At 41.6% G+C, this 18,994-nt stretch overlaps 1 protein-coding gene across 2 annotated transcripts in view; it reads left to right on the top strand.

The window, feature by feature from the left end:
* The window catches only part of pcdh17 (protocadherin 17), a 137,769-nt gene extending 122,184 nt beyond the window's left edge, over nt 1-15,585 (top strand). For both annotated transcript variants that reach the window (XM_068034111.1, XM_068034110.1), the window contains exon 4: nt 12,816-15,585. In XM_068034111.1, coding sequence (XP_067890212.1) covers nt 12,816-13,507 — 692 coding nt within the window. In that variant the 3' untranslated portion in view covers nt 13,508-15,585. The remainder of the gene's footprint in view (nt 1-12,815) is intronic.
* Nucleotides 15,586-18,994: the final 3,409 nt, after the last annotated feature.

The raw sequence follows: 18,994 nt of genomic DNA, 5'->3' as shown, positions 1-18,994 counted from the left end.
AAACCATCACGCTTTTTCTTTTACGTCAGCCATGTCAGTGGTAGCATTTTTGCCTTTGTGTCAGATGGTTGTAGGTTCAAGCTGCACTGCGAAGACTTGAGCACACAATCTAGGCTGACACTTCGGTGCAGTACAGAGGGAGTGCTACACCGTCTGAGGTGTAGTTTCGCGGACAAACGTGAATGATCCCATGACACCATTTGTTTCCTGTATTACAACAACGACTACACTTCAAAAAGTACTTCATTGGTTCACTTACCTAGTGAGTGCCTGTGGTGCACCTCAATGGAGGAATGCTATTGAAGCTTGTGCCAGGACTGTACAAAGCTGTGGGATCTTGGGGGAAAACCAGAGCTCAATGGTGGCAACAGGTGAGTTTTTGTGAACCCTCCCACCGCCCCGCCCCCCACCAAATGGTACCACCATTGTGCTCCATCTGTCAAGAATGTCATTTTATATAGTGCCTTGAAAGACCTTAAGATATCCCAAAGCACTTTGCAGCCAACACAATACTTATGAAGTATAGTAACTGTTATAATGGAGGAAATGCAACCGCCAATTTGCACACAGCAAGATCCCACAAGATCACACTCAGATAATGACCAGATAATCTGATCTTTAGTGATATTAGTTGAGGCATAAATATTGGCCAGAACTTCACTGCGTCGGGAGAATACCCATAAGATCTTTTATATTTATCTGTGAGGTTTTATGTCTCATCTGAAAGAAGACATCTCGAACAGTGCATCACCCATTCAGTACTGCACTAAAATATCAGCCTAGATTTGGTGCTCAATTCTCTAAAGTGGGATATGAACCACAACCCTCTAATTCAGAGATGGGAGTACTGCTACTGAGCCAAGGCTGAATCTGGGCCTTAATTAGGTTCGAAAACAAATCATGGAACAAATTAAAGGCCCCCCACTTGACACATAAATCGTATGAAATTGGTTCAAGTAACTTATAGGATGATCAGAACTGTTGCTTACATGTTCAAATTCTCTGGGTATAATGATTGCAGAAAACAAAAGAAATGGGAGGGAGTCAAGTTTAATTTCAAAACCAGTGATAATTTAGCTACCAAGATCGAACCTATGTACAGTCCCCACCTTTTACACCAGCCACCCTTCCCAAGGGTAGCCCTGGATCAGGCAAATGACACTAACCATTTGCATTTTTAAAAATTCATTCATGGGATGTGCACATCACTGGTAAGGCCAGCTTTTATTGCCCATCTTTAATTGCCCTTGAGGAGGTGGTGGTAAGCCGCCTTCTTGAATACAACTGAGTGGCTTGTGAAGCCATTTGAGAGTCAACCACATTGCTATGGACCTGGGATCACATGTAAGCCAAACCAGGCAGATTTTCTTCCGTAAAGAACATTTGCAGCAATTTTACAACTGGCCAGTAGTTTTGTGGTCACCATGACCGATACCAGCTTTTTAGTCCAGATTTTATTTAACTAATTGAAATTAAATTCTCCAGCTGCCATGATGGGATTTGAACTCATGTCTCAGGATCATTAGTCCAGGCCTCTGGATTGCTAGTCCAGGCCAGTAACATTACCACTATGCTGCCGTACCATAGGCATCAATTACAAATCCACCACTTAAAACATATTGAGCACCCTGGTTATTTTGGGCAATTCAAGCAGCTGTTCACCTTGGTGAAATGAGATTATATTAATGACCTAAATAACAGTAAATCTTTTCATGAGTTATATAAATATAAGATTTTTTTTTTTCTGTGACTTAAAGCAGGCACCCCTGCTGCCTCCAGGTCCCATCAGCCCACTAAGAATCTCTTAAATTCCTGCAACTTATGCGAGCCCTTCTAACCAGCTAACTTGTCACCACCAGTGGGCAGAGCTGAATTTCTCAGGCTGGTTTACAGCCTGAATGTTGGCCAGATGGTGCCCTGGGCAAGGGTGACACCAGCCAGCAGCTTGTTGTGCTTCTTGTTGTTGCGGATGACGAGTTGCTGGTGATGGGGGCCAATGCGCAAGTTTTTGTTGTCCCACGTTTCCTGCCTGCTCAGGGATCTCGGTCGTGAGGTACTCGAGGACAGTTGGAAATGTTATTTTCATCACATTTAGAAGATCATCCTTTATACTGTGTAAGTCCCAGACTCCTGCATTACCATCCCTGGGTATGTCCTGACCCACCACAGGACAGACTCACCAGAGATGGTGTTATAGTGGCAGGCAGTTGGAAGGGAGTGGCACTGGCTGTCCTCAATATTGACTCCGGACCCCATGAATCTCATGGCATCAGGTCAAACATGGGCAAGGAAACCTGCTACTGATTACCACCTACCCCTCTGGCTCAGCTGATGAATCAGTAGCCCTCCATGTTGAACACCACTTGGAAGGAGGACAGAGGTTAGTGAAGGCACAGAATGTACTGTTGGGGAACTTCAGTGTCCATCACCAAGAGTGTCTTGGTAGTACCACTACTAACCGATCTGGCCAAGTCCTGAAGGACATATCTGGCAGACTAGGCCTGAGGCAGGTGGTGAAAGACAAGAAGGAAAAAACTACTTGATTTCGTCTTCACCTGTCTGCTCGCTGCAGATGCATCTGTCCATGAGAATATTGTAGGAGTGACCACCGCACAGTTCTTGTGGAGATAAAGTCCCATCTTCACACTGAGAACATCCTTCATTGTGCTGTGTGACACTATCACCGTGCTAAATGTGATAGACTCACAAAAGATCTAGCAGCTCAAAACTAGGCATCTATGAGGCACTGTGGGCCATCAGCAGTATTGTACTTAACCACAATCTGTAACCTCATGGCCTAGCATATCCCTCATTCTACCATTACCATCAAGCCAGGGGAGCAGCCAGGGTTCAATGAGGAGTGTAGGAGAGGATTCCAGGAACAGCATCAAGCATACCTAAAAATGAGGTGCCAACCTGGTGAAGCCACAACACAGGGACTACATGTATGTAAAACAGCAGAAGCAGCAGGTTATAGACAGAGCTAAGCGATCCCACAACAAAGGGACCAGATCAAAGCTCTGCAGTCCTGCCACAGCCAGCTATGAATGGTGATGGACAATTAAACAACTAACCAGAGGAGGAAGCTCCACAAACATTCCCATTCTTTTTTTTTATCCTTCACAGGATATGGGCTTTGATTGCTAGGCCAGCATTTATTGCCCATCCCTAATTGTCCTTGAGAAGGTGGTGGTGAGCCACCTTCTTGAACTGCTGCAGTCCATATGGTGTAGGTATACCCACAGGGCTGTTAGGAAAGGAGTTCCAGGATTTTGATTCAGCATTCAGGATGGTGTGTGGCTTGGAGGGGAACTTGCAGGTGGTGGTGTTCCCATGCATCTGCCGCCCTTGTCCTTCTAGGTGGTAGAGGTTGCAGGTTTGGAAGGTGTTGTCGAAGAAGCCTTGATGAGTTGCTGCAGTGCATCTTGTAGATGGTACACGGTGCTGCCACTATGCATCAGTGGTGGAGGAAGTGAATGTTTAAAGTGGTGACTGGGGTGCCATTCAAGTGAGCTGCTTTGTCCCAGATGATGTTGAGCTTCTTGAGTGTTGTTGGAGCTACACTCATTCAGGCAAGTGGAGAGTATTCCTCACACTACTGATTTGTGCCTTGTAGATGGTGGACAGGCTTTGCGGAGTCAGGAGGTGAGATACTCGCCACAAAACTCCCAGCCTCTGACCTGCTCTTGTAGTCACAGTACTTATATGGCTGGTCCAGTTCAGTTTCTGGTAAATGATAATCCCCGGGATGTTAATTGCAGGGGCTTCGGTGATGGTAATGCCTTTGAATGTCAAGGGGAGATGGTTGGACTTTAGCTTGTTAGAGATGTTCATTGCCTGGCACTAGTGTAGCACGAATATAACTTGCCACTTATCAGGCCCTAGGATGTTGATAGTGGGGGATTCAGCAATGGTAATGCCATTGAATGTCAAGGGGAGATGGTTAGATTCTCTCTTGTTGGAGATGGTCATTCCTGACACTTGTTTGGCACGAATGTTACTTGCCACTTATCAGCCCAAGCCTGGATATTGTCCAAGTCTTGCTGTATTTCTACACGGACTGCTTCAGTATCTGAGTTGTCATGAATGGTGCTGAACATTGTGAAATCATCAGCAAACATCCCCACTTCTGACCTTATGATGGAGGGAAGGTCATTGATGAAGCAGCTGAAGATGGTTGGGCCCAGGACACTACCCTGCGGAACTCCTGCAGTGATGTCCTGGGACTGAGATGATTGACCTCCAACAACCACAACCATCATCCTTTGTCAAAGGTATGACTCCGGAGAGTTTTCCCCCGAATCCCATTGACTCCAGTTTTGCTAGGGCTCCTTGATGCCACACTTGGTCAAATGCTGCCTTGATGTCAAGGGCAGTCACTGTCACCTCACCTCTGGAGTTCAGCTGTTTTGTCCATGTTTGGGCCTAGGTTGTAATGAGGTCAGGAGCTGAGCGGCCCTGGCAGAACCCAAACTGAGCGTCTGTGAGCAGGTTATTGCTGTGTAAGTGCCACTTGATAGCACTGTCGGTGACACCTTCCATCACTTTGCTGATGATCAAGAGTAGACTGATGGGGATTAATTGGCCAGGTTGGATTTGTCTGGCTTCTTGTGGACCGGACATATTTGGGCAATTTTCCACATTGTCGGGTAGATGCCAGTGTTGTAGCTTTACTGGAACAGCTTGGCTAGGGGCACAGCCGATTCTGTAGCACAAGTCTTCAGTACTACTGTTGGAATGTTGTCAGGGCCCATAGCCCTTTGCAGTATCCAGTGTTTTCAGCTGTTTTTTCATATCATGTGGAGTGAATCAAATTGGATGAAGACTGGATTCTGTGACGCTGGGGACCTCAGGAGGAGACCGAGATGGATTATCCACTCGGCACTTCCGACTGAAGATTGTTGCAAATGCTTCAACATTTTCTTTCGCACTGATGTGCTGGGCTCCCCCATCATTGAGGATGGGGATACATGTGGAGCCTCCTCCTCCTGTTAGTTGTTTAATTGTGCACCATCATTCACGACTGGATGTGGTAGAACTGCAGAGCTTGGATCGGATCTGTTGGTTGTGGGATCATTTAGCTCTGTCTATCGCATGCCGCTTCTGCTGTTTGACATGCATGTAGTGCTGTCATGTAGCTTCACCAGGTTGACACCTCATTTTGAGGTATGCCTGGTGCTGCTCCTGGCATGCCCTTCCGCACTATTCATTGAACCAGAGTTGATCCTTGCAAGATGGTGCAGCCCATCACATCAGTGCAAAAGACAGGGTTGAAGCATTTGCAACCATCTTCAGCCAGATGTGGCGAGTGGATGATCCATCTCAGCCTCCTTTGGAGGTCCCCAGCTGCCAGTCTTCAGCCAATTCGATTCACTCCACGAGATATCAAGAAAAGGCTGAACACACAGGGTACAGCAAAGGCTATGGCCCAAACAATGTTCTGGCTGTAGTACTGAAGACCTGTGCTCCAGAACTAGCTGCACTCTTAGACAAGCTATACCGTACAGCTACAACACTGGCATCTACCTGACAATAGCCTGTCCACAAAAAGCAGGACAAATCTAATTTGGCCAATTAATGCCTCATCAGTCTACTGTCAATCATCAGCAACATAATGGAAGGTGTTGTTGACAGTGCTATCAAGCGGCACATACTCGGCAATAAACTTCTCACCGATCTCAGTTTGGGTTCTGCCAGGGCCACCGGACTCCAGACCTCATTACAGCCTTGGTCCAAAAATGGACAAAAGAGCTGAATTCCAGAAGTGAGATGAGAGTGACTGCCCTTGACATCAAGGCAATATTTAGCTGATTGTGGCATAAAGGAGCCCGAGTAAAATTAATGTCAATGGGAATCGGGGGAATACACTCCATTGGTTGGAGCCTGGCACAAAGGAAGGTGATTGGCCTCTAACAACCACAGTCATCTCAGCTCCAGGACGTCACTGCAGGAGTTCCTCAGGGTAGTGTCCTAGGCCCAATCATCTTCAGCTGCTTCATCAATGACCTTCCCTCCATCAAAAGGTCAGAAGTGGGATGTTCGCTGATGATTGCACAATGTTCAGCACCATTCACAACTGCTCAGATACTGAAGCAGTCCATGCCTGCATACAGCAAGAACTGAACAACATTTAGGCTTGGGCTGATAAGTGGCAAGTAACATTAGTGCTGCACAATTGCTATGCAGTGACCTTCTCCAGGAACAGAGAATCTAACCATCTCACCTTGACATTCAACGGCATTACCATCACTGAATCCCCCACATTCAACATCTTGCGAGTTACCATTGGCCAGAAACAACTAGATCAGCCATATAAATACTGTGGCTACCAGAGCAGGTCAGAGGCTGGGAATTCTGTGGCGAGTAACTCATCTCCTGACTCACCAAAGCCTGTCCACAATCTCCAAGGCAGGAATCAGGAGTGTGATGGAATACCCCCAATTGCCTGGATGAGTGCAGCTGCAACAGCACTCAAGAAGCTCGACGCCATCCGGGACAATGCAGCCCACTTGATCGACACCTCATCCACCACCTTAAATGTTCATTCCCTCTACCACCATTGTATAGTGGCAGTAGTGTGTACTATCTACATGATGCACTGCAGCAACTCGTCAAGGCTCCTTCGACACATCTTCCAAACCTGTGACCCCTGCCACCTAGAAGAATAAGGGCAGCGGGCACATGGGAACACAACCACCTGCAAGTTCCCTTGAAAGTCACACACCATCCTGACTTGAATTATATCGCTGTTCCTTCACTGGCACTGGGTCAAAAACCTGGAACTTCCTCCACAACAGCACTGGGTATACCTACATCACTTGTACTGCAGCAGTTCAAGAGAAGGTGGTAGTGAGCTGCCGTCAAGGTCAGTTAGGGATGGGCAGTAAAAATTGGCCTTGCCAGTGATGCTCACATCCCATGAACGAATTTAAGAAAAGTATATGGGATTTACTTTTTTGACCCCATCTCTGTAAAGTATTCTTTTTTACATTTTTGGTTACAGCACACTGGAGCAAATTGTGCTGACATCAATTTATATACATCTGCTATAGTATGTTGTCAGTGTCCTCAATTTCAGAAGTTTAGAAATATAGAATTGTCCTCACCTAACAGTATATTGCTACACAATAAAACCAGAAAGCATAGAATGGTATATTGCTTCCTAGTTTATAGTCAACAAATGAAAAAACTAATTGCAGAAACAGCCATTCTCTCTTTTTCAGTGCACTTAACTAGGGTTAGAAAATAGCTTATTCTCTTTTCAAAAAGCAAAAGCCAGTGAAATCGGCCTATTACTGGATGTTAGTTGTTAAGTGGTGACTGTGCTCAATGAGTCACTGCTAACATTGACATTTAAAGAATAAAGTATCCGAGGTGCATATTATGAATGTAATTGTCTTTCACATTTTCCTGGAGAGTTATTTATTTTCTCTTAACCATTTCCAAATAATCCTATTATCCTCCATTTTTTAAGTGGTAAGTGATATCAGACAAGTAGGAGCCCTCTGGAATATTCACACATCTTACTGTTGGATTCAGTATGGTTTCAAAGATAAACTTTATTTTGTTTACTTTTTTCACTCCATGTTCTCTGCATTGTTATATCACTAATGCTTCTCTGTTAAACTGTTCACTGAGGGAATTGGAGACACAGTGTACAAGTTCTTTAATATGATTCTTAAAATGAAGTAAAAAATAACAGAGAAATATCAGGAGTTATGTATTTATCCACAAGAGTTGCCTTGCTTTTTTAAAATCTTGAAATTATAAGAATTAAAGGGTAAGTTCTATAAATTCTCACATCAAGAGCCTTTATTGAGATGTAAGTGCTGGAATCCGCAGCTGCTGTGGGATTTTCTGTCATTCCCATTAGGTGTGCAACATCATAAGATATAATTTAAATTCCTTTCCTTATTTTTTGGGGAACAGTGGAGCCACAAAATGTGTTAATGAGGGAGGCAGTGAACCTAGTGATTTCAAACAAATGATGAGGCGAGCTTATCACTGGTGGATTATAGGCATCTGTGCTTGAACAGATGCTTTTCATTAAGTACCAGAGATACTTATTTCTGTCATTAAAAGGGGAAGTTAAGTGAAACTGCGTCAAGGGTCTATGAGAAAAGGAACTTGGCCATGTGAATGAAAGAGCCTGTAAGTTCAATTGTCCAGCCTAGTTATCAGAGAGAACAGTGAAAATAATTGTTTGAAAATTTGTACACATTCTGCTGTAAATTTCCATCTAATTGTATTATTCTGTCCTTTTTAAATGTGGTTTTCTTCCCTTTCTTTCTCTAACCCTGCACATGCTGCTATTCCCTGGCTGATTAGTGAGCAGAAGACCTCTGCACTTTCTAACGAAATATTTCTAAATGCATATCACAAACAACCTGGCATAAATCACTAAATTAAAAGCAAAATACTGCAGATGCTGGAAATCTGAAATAAAAACAAGAAATGCTGGAAATACTCAGCAGGTCTGGCAGCATCTGTGGAGAGAGAAGCAGAGTTAATGTTTCAGGTCAATGACCCTTCTTCAGAACTGGCAAATATTAGAAATGTAAAAGGTTATAAGCAAGTACAGTGGGGGTGGGGCAAGAGATAACAAAGGAGGTGTAGAAAGGATGAGGTCACAGAATCGACCAGAAGGTCATGGAGCAAAGATATGTTCATGGTATGTTGAAAGACAAAGCATTAGTACAGAAAGGGTGTTAACGGACTGAAAATTGAACAGCCACAAGTACAAACATGAGAAAAACAGTGGGTAAGCAAACTGAACAAACTAAGATGAAATAAAGTAAACACAAAAACAATTTTTTTTAAAGTAAAAAAAAAGTAAAATGGGGGGCCCCGTCATGCTGTGAAATTATTGAACTCAATGTTCAGTCCGGCAGGCTGTAGTGTGCCTAATCCATAAATGAGATGCTGTTACTCGAGCTTGCGTTGATGTTCACTGGAACCCTGCAGCAATCCCAGGACAGAGATGTGAGCATGAGAGCAGGGGGGAGTGTTGAAATGGCAAGCAACCGGAAGCTCGGGGTCCTGCTTGCGGACTGAGCGGAGGTGTTCCACAAAGTGGTCACTCAGTCTGCATTTGGTCTCCCCAATGTAGAGGAGACCACATCGTGAGCAGCGAATACAGTATACTACATTGAAAGAAGTACAAGTAAATTGCTGCTTCACCTGAAAGGAGTGTTTGGGGCCTGGAATAGTGAGGAGAGAGGAGGTAAATGGGCAGGTATTACATCTCCTAGGCTTGCAGGAGAAGGTACCGTGGGAAGAGGACGAGGTGGTGGGGGTAATGTGTGTTTATTTTATTTTATTTCATCTTAGTTTGTTCAGTTTGCTTCCCCACTGTTTTTTTCATGTTTGTACTTGTGGCTGTTCAATTTTCAGTCCATTAACACTCTTTCTGTACGAATGCTTTGTCTTTCAACATACCATGAACATATCTTTGCTCCATGACCTTCTGGTCTATTCTGTGACCTCATCCTTTCTACACCTCCTTTGTTATCTCTTGCCCCACCCCCACTGTACTTGCTTATAACCTTTTACATTTCTAATATTTGCCAGTTCTGAAGAAGGGTCACTGACCTGAAACGTTAACTCTGCTTCTCTCTCCACAGATGCTGCCAGACTTGCTGAGTATTTCCAGCATTTCTTGTTTTTATTATGGCATAAATCACTGCCAAATTTTTACTTTCCTTCAGGTGGTAAAGCATCTGGCCTCTGCTCAGCATCATCACTTGGCAAATTAAACAGGACTTTCAAGCAAATCTGTGGTGAACAGAAGTGCACAGGAGGGGCTGCATCCTACCACAGCACTGTAGCACAAGCCCTGCTGCCATTGTTGTTATTTTGATGTATTAATACAGAGATAAATTAATGTTAAGATTTATGAAAAGAAAGAATTTGCATTTTTTTAGCACCTTTCACAACCTCAGGACATCCTAAAGCACTTTACAGCCAATGAGCTACTTGAAGTATATTAACTATTGTAATGCAGGAAACGCGGTAGCCAATTTGCACAAAGCAAGATCCCACAGGTAACAATGCAATCAGGACCAGATAATCTGTTTGTGATGATGTTTGAGTGCTATATATTGCGAGGACAGTGGGGAGATGTCTCTGCTCTTCAAATAGCGCAAATCTTCGCATTGCTTAGTGGAAGCTTTGACTTTGCTTGCAGTGCTGTGAAGTGAATTGGGCAGCACTACTCTTCAGGAGTTCCAAGAACCACGGAGAAGAGCTGGTGGCTCTGCTGGCAGGACAAACACAGACACTGCTGCCAGAAGCAGAGGCCACCATATTTTATGGCCCTGAGTGGGTTGAGATGTGGATTGCTGGTTGTTGATCTTGCCAAACACCACTCATCTGCAGGGAATGGTGCAACAGCTAGAACCAAAGGAGCAAAGGGTCGATTCCACAGTGGCAGCAGTTTCAGACTTGCAGAACAGTGCATATTAAATCAAGGTTGAGCTGATTTGGCAATTTCTCAATCAATACAGCAACAACAGCTTGCATTCATATTGTGCTTTAATATAGCAAAACTTACCAAGGCGGGTTCTTTTACACCCCAGTTTAAGGTTTCATTCAAAAGAAGGTATCTCCAACAGTGCAGCACTTCCTTCACACTGCACTGAAATGTCAGTATTGGTTTTGTGCTCAAGTCTGTTGAGTTAGATCAAAACCACAACCTACTGACTTCGGGATGAGAGAGGCTACCACTGAGCCGCAAATATGTTCATAATTTGATGTACTCTCTGCTCCTTTAAGACACTCCTAATGATCTACCATTTGGACCAAACTTTTGATCATCTAACCTAATATCTTCTTCGGTGACTGGCTGTTTTGATGGGTAATGTTCTTGTGAAGTGCCTTGGAAAGTTTTGCTACATTAAAAGCACTATATAAATGCAAGTTGATGTTGTTGTACTGATTGAGAAATTGCCAGATCAGCTCAACTTTGATTCAATATGCACTGTTCTGCAAGTCTGAGACTGCTGTCGCTATAGAATCGACACTTTGCTCCTTTGATTCTAGCTGTTGCAGGTGAGGGATGTTTGGCAAGGTCAAACATCTGAGTGATATATATTGCGAGGACAGTGGGGAGATGTCTCTGTTCTTCAAATAGCGCAAATCTTCGCATTGCTTAGTGGAAGCTTTGACTTTGCTTGCAGTGCTGTGAAGTGAATTGGGCAGCACTACTCTTCAGGAGTTCTGAGAACCACGGAGAAGAGCTGGTGGCTCTGCTAACAGCACAAACCAGCAACCACATCTCAACCCACTCAGGGCCAGAAAATATTGTGGCCTCTGCTTCTGGTAGCAGTGTCTGTGTTTGTGCACACACACAAATAGGTTACAGAGTGGGGAAAGGTTGATTTGTTGAGTTAGAATCTATAAATAAGTATACAGTCTGTGGTGTTTGGCGATTCAGCTGCCTTCTAGCTGAATTCAGCCGTCCTGAGGCTTTTAGTTTGAAGAGGTAGATGACTGGTTTTGTGGGTCTTTGGGAGACAGCGATGCAGGTGATCTTCTCCAACAGGTTTCTGATTGTAACCAGAGTAGGCAAAAGTGGTCAGTCAACAGGCAGAATTTGAAAGCTTTCAAGCTGGAATGGAGAGAGAGAGAAATCCCCACTCAGGTCTGCACCTGTCAGAGTCCAGTTGCCTCTCCTCTCTCTGCTACAGAAAGACACAAGCTTAAAATCACAGATGGCTTGTCACATGACAATAGCAGTTAGCCGTATTTCTCTAAAAAGAACAGGTAGTTCCTTTAAACTTTTTGAGTCTTGGTTCTTGCTGGGGCATGAGCAGACATTTCAGTTCCCTCCTCACAAGCATTGCAGTGCAGGATGCAGTGTTGCAAATTAGGTAGCCATCTTAAACTGCCAGCAAAGTCATCCTATTAGCTGGTCTTTTAAAAATGTCTTCTAAAAAAGATATAAATTCAGACCTCCAGTCAGTGGATTAAAGAAAATTATCATTCAACAAAGCACATTGGCATAACAGTGCTGTATAAATGCAGATTAATTCTTACTTAAATGTTAGGTAGTAACAACATCAAGGTGGAATGACACATTTATCCCTAACAATTCCAAGGATATTCTTCTGAAAAGCTCTTTATAACTGGCCATTACATGTAATTATATTATAGTTTTTTTTTAATTACCCATACCGCCTTAATGATCAGTATGAGAAAATCCAGATATCTATTGTTATTCATTAGCAATCATCAAACTACTAAACCATACTAAGCAGTGAACCTACAAAGTCTAGCAAAGATTTTGCGAAACCTTTTCTTCAGAATAAGGTTGCAACCAAAATAAGTTTTTAAAAAAAATTCAGATATGAATAATTAAAATTAAAATGTCATCTCCAAGTCATTTCAGAACCTTCTATATATCAGCAATTTTAGTTTCAGAAAGAATATTGTAATGTTAATCTGGAAGTTATTCTTATAGAAATGCACTAATTTTGGGAATAATTTTAATACATTTTAATAGTTGCATTTATAACATGGCATTTAAATTGGCCTTTACTCAGCTAAGATACATATTGAGCATGAGGTATATGTTGACTATAGATGCTGCACATAACTGTTAAGGAAAATGTCACCTCTTGTTATTTATTATCATTTACATTTGAGTTATTTTAGCTTTTGAGATCTGATTGCTTGAGGTGACACTTCTTCCTATGCTCCCAGCTTCTGATTTCCACTACCCAGAACAGCTGATTGAACTGTTTTAGTATGAGTGTTCTGCAATCTAAAGTAATTTGTTTTCTAAGGCATAACAGGTTTTGTTTGCTTTCTTACAGAGAAGGAGGACTGTGTCAACTGTACAGATGAATGCCGTATCTTGGGTCATTCAGATAAGTGTTGGATGCCTAAGTTCCCTGTCCCAAACCAAGCTGAATGTTCAGATTATCGCCGGAATCTTTTTGTACCAGCAGTAGAGACCACAGTTGAATCTGAACCTCAAGAAAACACGACTCCTACTGGGAAAAAAACTTTCTGCACTTTTGGGAAGGACAAACGAGAGCACACCATTCTCGTTGCAAATGTAAAACCCTATTTAAAAGCTAAGCGCGCTCTTAGTCCTCTCTTGCAAGAGGTCTCATCAGCTGCAAGCAGTCCAGACAAGTCTTCAATTGCAGGTAGTAACAACTCGAGTAAACGACCTTTGGGTGCATTTGAGGTGAAGCAGAAAATGGCCGATACACCAGGAGAGTCAACCAGCCAATATTTAACATCTGATACCCACTACCCATCACCTGATAAACAGCGTGACAGCCACTTCATTACACCTGAAGCAGTGGCAACCGTCTTTGCAGATGTGCACTCGAGAATTGGCCGTGAGTTCAATGAAGTGGACACTGTCCTGGATCAGTACGAGCCCACAAGCCGGGACCTAGGACGGGAAGGAGTGGACGCTGAGCAGGTAGTTCGAGAAATCGACAAGCTTTTACAAGATTGTCGAGGAAGTGACCCTTCAACTGTGAGAAAGTGAACACTGTAATTAGTCACAGTTGACTATTCTTCTGAAGGACGAATCGCTCAAAAGTTTCAAGGCAGCATTTTTTCAGGTGATGAAGCACCAGTGGCAGAATACAAGGAAAGATGATGCTGTTTGATGTCTGTGAGTTAGAATTCAAAGTGCCCATTTGTGCACTTTTCATTGGGTTTTTTTGTGTCTTAGAAAACAGAAGCTTCTTCCGTTTTCACCAAAATAGTTATAAAAAAAAATTGCTATGTTTCATTCGCTGAATTAAATTGACAATCTTAATATATGCCCTTCCTTAGAATGAAGAAGTGGAAAGTGCAGGTGCTATCAAGCTAACCAGTGAATCCAGCTCTGCATATAAAAAAATCATTGTTTAGCAGAAAACAATGAAGGGTAGCATTGATATGAAGCAGGTATCCGCTTTCTAGTAAACATTGCGAATCTTTAATTCAGAGTGTACAGTTATTGTCAGCTGAGGTAGATGTCCTTATGAACTAGGTTTATCTGCAGTGAACAGTGCATCATTGATTGTCACCTCACGGGATATTTCATTCTAAATCATTACGCAACGATGCACATCATTTGTATAAACCCACTTTAAAATATTTCCATAAAATGGGTTCTACAAAGAAATTATTTGCCCCATGCTCTCAGATCTAATAAAAAAGTACAAAATGATTATTCTGGTTATTCTCTAAGCTGTACTACCAAAGAGTGACATTTTAGTGTCCAGTTGTTTAAATTCCTCCTCTGCATTTTAGTCATCAAAATGTTGTCACCATATTATTGTCCGATGGTAAAATATATTGTGTCCCAGATGAAGAAATACTGTTCCATATTTGTAGATGGACACTAAAATGACTCGTTAAGGGGAATACCTATCAAGTACTAGCAAAACAAAACATATCGGTGTGCAAATGTAAGAATCATGGAGTGTTTACACTGAATCTAGCTTTTTAATTGATTTATTGCAATATCAGTGCATATGAGCCAAACTTGTTAATTGTACTAAGAGCTATATTGTGTATTTTATTAAATTAATATATAGTTGTGTTGCAAAATATTTGGGCTTATATTGTATTTGGCAAATGTTGCCTTAGTAGCTGTCAAACTCTATGAGTTTAATTTCACTATTTTCCCCTTTTTCCCTCTGAATGTGGGAAGCAGTGTACACAAGCAGATTCTGTTTAACAAGCCAGTAATGTATGCTTCAAAGTAACCCTTCAAGTATATCAACCATTCAAAGTATGGTGACTAAATTAGAAATATGTATTGTCAGTAATATCTTGGAATTGTCTCCATATTTTGAAATGTTTCTATATTGTTGAATTTTTTTTCTTGTGTGCTGCAGTTTATGTAGAATCGACTGATGTCAGGTTAACTCAACTTGATAGCTAAAAAGGAACAACGCCCTTGCCTACTAATTGCTCGCACAAGTGAAAACAAAGAAAAGCAACTTGAGCTGAAAGCTCGTCTGTAACACTATTGAGTCACTTTGCTGCCTATTCATTATTTAGTCACTTTATTGTCCATTTTCTGTGAAGTGCTTTCCATTAAGTCCATACCAGCTTTATAAAAACATAACCTCAACATTTTAATTAACAACAAAACAAAAAAAAAGTAACGCTGAATAGTAATGAGGTATTTGCACAGCCTCATTAAGCTGTACTTTCAGGCTATTTGTTTTCTAATTTGAGTAGAAGTCATCAAGGTCAACAGCTAGTCCTGATAGTCAACATAATATACACCAACTCATTATTGTCTAATTACATTATTTTGGCATCAAGCAACATTAATCAGAGCGGTATTCGGGAGGGAATTTTGCTATCAAGGTTTGTTGACTTGAAATGTAATTGAATGAAGCCTAATTGAGGTCCTGACTTCCCCAGCCCCACTTGGTCCTTAGGCCAATGCTCGGCATTTATCAGTTCTTGTCACCCCATGGGGCTTAGAGCTACATTGGGCAACTGGTGAGAACAGCATATGTTGTATGGAATAACTCAACTGCTATTGTTAAATGGTTGTGTTTTAATGTGATCTATCTGGAAAATGAGGACAAAGAATTAAAGCAATTACTAACATCAGCGATACATGCTTTTGCATTCATTAAACCTATGGAAGTTGCTAGCTGTCTGTACCACAGGACACCTCTCTGTGATTACAGATGTGTGGCTCTAGTGAGTAATGCAAGGTGCTTTAACTGTCAAAACCAGTTATCTGCTTGCCAACAAATTGCACCCCTTGTTTAGCAGATTAGCCAAAAATATATTCTTACTACGAGAGTGTGTCAGCTGAAGAAAACTGCTGGCATTGTGATTAGGTATTAAAATGGTACCCCGGTCTTTGTTGAAAAATAACAGCTCAAAATATCTTCCAAAAGATATGAAATTTCACAGTTACTGACCCCATTGTGTATATTGCTGTCAACTAGATGTTGCCTCGGAGCCCTGTGTATGATCTAAATTGGGGATTAAACCCACATCTCACAAGAAATGAAGAATTTTGTAATGTCAGTCATATTATAAAGCACTAGGATCAACAGTTTGCATTTGCTAATGTCAGTGTGATCACAAACAGCATAATAGCATAAAAGTCCAGTCAAAAGAAGTGAAAAATTATTTTTCCAAGCTTTGAAGAGCAAAACCAAGTCACGATTTTGTGGCAACATTAATTCAAATTAATGCCACACTGTAATGTGGCCAATTAATTACCTGATAGTAACATACCAGTGTTGAAAAAATATATTGTTGATTCGGTAACAACGTCATAAACCTGGCTTTCCAGCAAATTTATAAAGTTGTTATTCCATCTTTCATGGAAAAATGTAGCCAGAATCATATAAGAAGCTTTCAATGTCGATATCACTCTGTAGGAGATTTCAACACATTCGATTATATGATGTTTTAATTACCAGTCAGAAGAAACATGTGACATTCTGAGAGATCAATGTGCATGAGAAAAGAAGCTGCAACAGTAGTACCTGTAAGCACAAAAGAATAATTTAGTACAAAAGTTGTAACCAAACGTAACACAAAAGATGGATTCATGGGTAACGAACATGAGCATAGAGCCCTGGTTAGGCATAACAAAGAGCAAAGGAATCAGATGACTGCTGATTGTCTTTTTTTCTAGACCAATCAGTCTTTGTAACAACAAAATGAGAAGCTACAAATCAAGAATGTGCAAACCAGCATATAGCAAAGAACCAAATAGAAGAGCTCTTTGGGCAAAAAAGTGGCAGAGCATATCTGAGAGAGCAGAACCATAAACATGTTGAAGAATAAATGGATTTTAGATTGGATATGATAAGGAAGGATCACATCTTATTTTGCATGTGTGGGAGGAGAGAGAGGTGAGAGTGTCCGTGCAGAAGCACATAGCAGCAGATGAAACCAAATTAACTTGTTTATTTTGTTGAGTTAGTCTACTTAAAGAAAAATGATGGCTCGCCACAAAGCAGCAAAAAGTTAAATCTATTTTACAGTATCTGACTCTCTGAGTACCCAAAAAAGGGACATGGCCAATGAAGATCAAAGAATCAAAGCAAGGCACTTACAGAAGATATTTTCTTCCCAGGGATTTAAGTGGTCAAAAGACCTGACCAGTTAGCCATGAAATGGGACCAAAGAAGTGTTTGCATAATTTAAGTGAAATAGGATTTTGAAGTGTATACAACCTAAGCCGAATTAGAGGATGACAGTGAAGGGAAATCCTTTATACAAAGTGAAGGGAAGCAGAAGAAAGACAAGAAATCCATCATTTATCTGTCATGAAGTGACTATGGAAAAACAAATACAAGAGGGACCATTCTGTATAAAATAAACATGGAGTGTATGTTTGGGATCTAAATGATCTACAATATCTGCCTATTTTAGGGAGTTGAAAGATAAACGGTACATCACAACTAAAAGCAAGAGTTCATACAAGTGGCCTCACTAATACACATAATAGCACTTACCCACCAACATCTCACAATTAGTAAAAGCAGAACCAATCCTCAAGTGTAGTGATGAATAATCTGTTAAGGGTACTAAGGATAAAAAAGCTGTAGAGGCCAATGACTAAACTGCTTCTTTAGAATGATGCAGTGTCTCTATGACAAGCCATTTATAACTAGCTTCATAAAAACTTTCATAAAATATTTTTTTGGTCAACTAGGCATCTCACACCCATAAAAGTCTCCAAACAAAACTAAGAGATCAACAAATTTCTGTTTGGCTGTTATGGAGGACATTCTGACTTCTCAAAGCTCGGAGAATTTAAGCATAGGTTTTTTTCAAAAAAATGTACTTTATTCATGAAATTAGTTATAATGCAGTACATAACTGTTCAAATTTCACATTACATAAAGTGCAAAACAGATCAGTTTGTTTTAATACAGTACATGGGGTGCCTCACTACATTTTCCTTTACAGGTTATATTTGCAAAGTGCATTTTACATTCCACATCAAACATTCTCTGGTGCTTGCAACCCGAGGGGTTTTACATGTTTCCAGCCTACATTGGCAGGATGGCCTTTCAGATAGGCAGGAGCCAGGGCTTAGGGACCCCAGCCTATGCCTAAACTGCAGTTGACTAGCAGGGAACACAGGAGAACAAATACATTGCTTTGTCAAGCTCGGACCAATCAGCCTGTTCGAGCACTGGGTTAGAGTTATCAAGGAGGAATTTAAACCCTCGGTGGTGGATCAATCTTTCTAGGTTTCCGTCAATGAACCAGCTCAAGCTTGAGCCATTAACAATGAACAATAGCCATGAGGACTTCATCCTGAGCAATCATGGGCATTGCATCCTGAGCAGGCACGAGCACTGCATCCTGAGCAAGCACGAAGACCTCATCCTCAGCAGCATGATGAGCAGCAATGTGTGAATGCATTGTCATTGCCACCTGACCACATCATAGACACACACACCACACTCCAGTGAATGGTGATTCCATCAGTTGGAGGTGCAGAACTTAAGCAGTAACTGCTTGCCTCTCTGCATCCAGCCAAGGTTAGGCACTAAACCCTTGAGCGTGGGTTCATATAATTGTCCTCCACAATTGTTGTCCAAGCCTTAGAATTTCCTCATTAAGTTTCCAATAGACATTGACCTTCAACTTGCTGGAGGAAGCTACACAGAACATGACAGCCACCTTAATGTTGTAGATATCTAAGTTGAATGTAAAAGGTAACTATAAGTCCGTGTCAAAGTGAACCAGACATGGGCCTTTGCAAACATGCCAACTGCTTCTGATCGATAGCGTTCAAAAGTTGGAGGCGATGAAAGATCCTTCCCCAATAGAAAGTTTGTAACATATGAAACTGCAGCTGGTTAAAATATTTACAAGGACATATGCCTGAGGTATTTGAAAATCTCATTAGTAATATTGATTCTGGGGTGCACATCACTTAGGAACTAGATAAAGTGGTCATGAGTAATTGGGAGTCTTTTGGGCAGGATATTCAGAAAACAGACGAATTGTTGGACAGTAGATTTTTGAAGCAAGA

The sequence above is a fragment of the Heterodontus francisci genome, chromosome 6 (genome assembly GCF_036365525.1).
Source record: "Heterodontus francisci isolate sHetFra1 chromosome 6, sHetFra1.hap1, whole genome shotgun sequence".
Taxonomy (NCBI): Eukaryota; Metazoa; Chordata; class Chondrichthyes; order Heterodontiformes; family Heterodontidae; genus Heterodontus; species Heterodontus francisci.
This window is presented reverse-complemented; position numbering and strand designations above follow the sequence as displayed.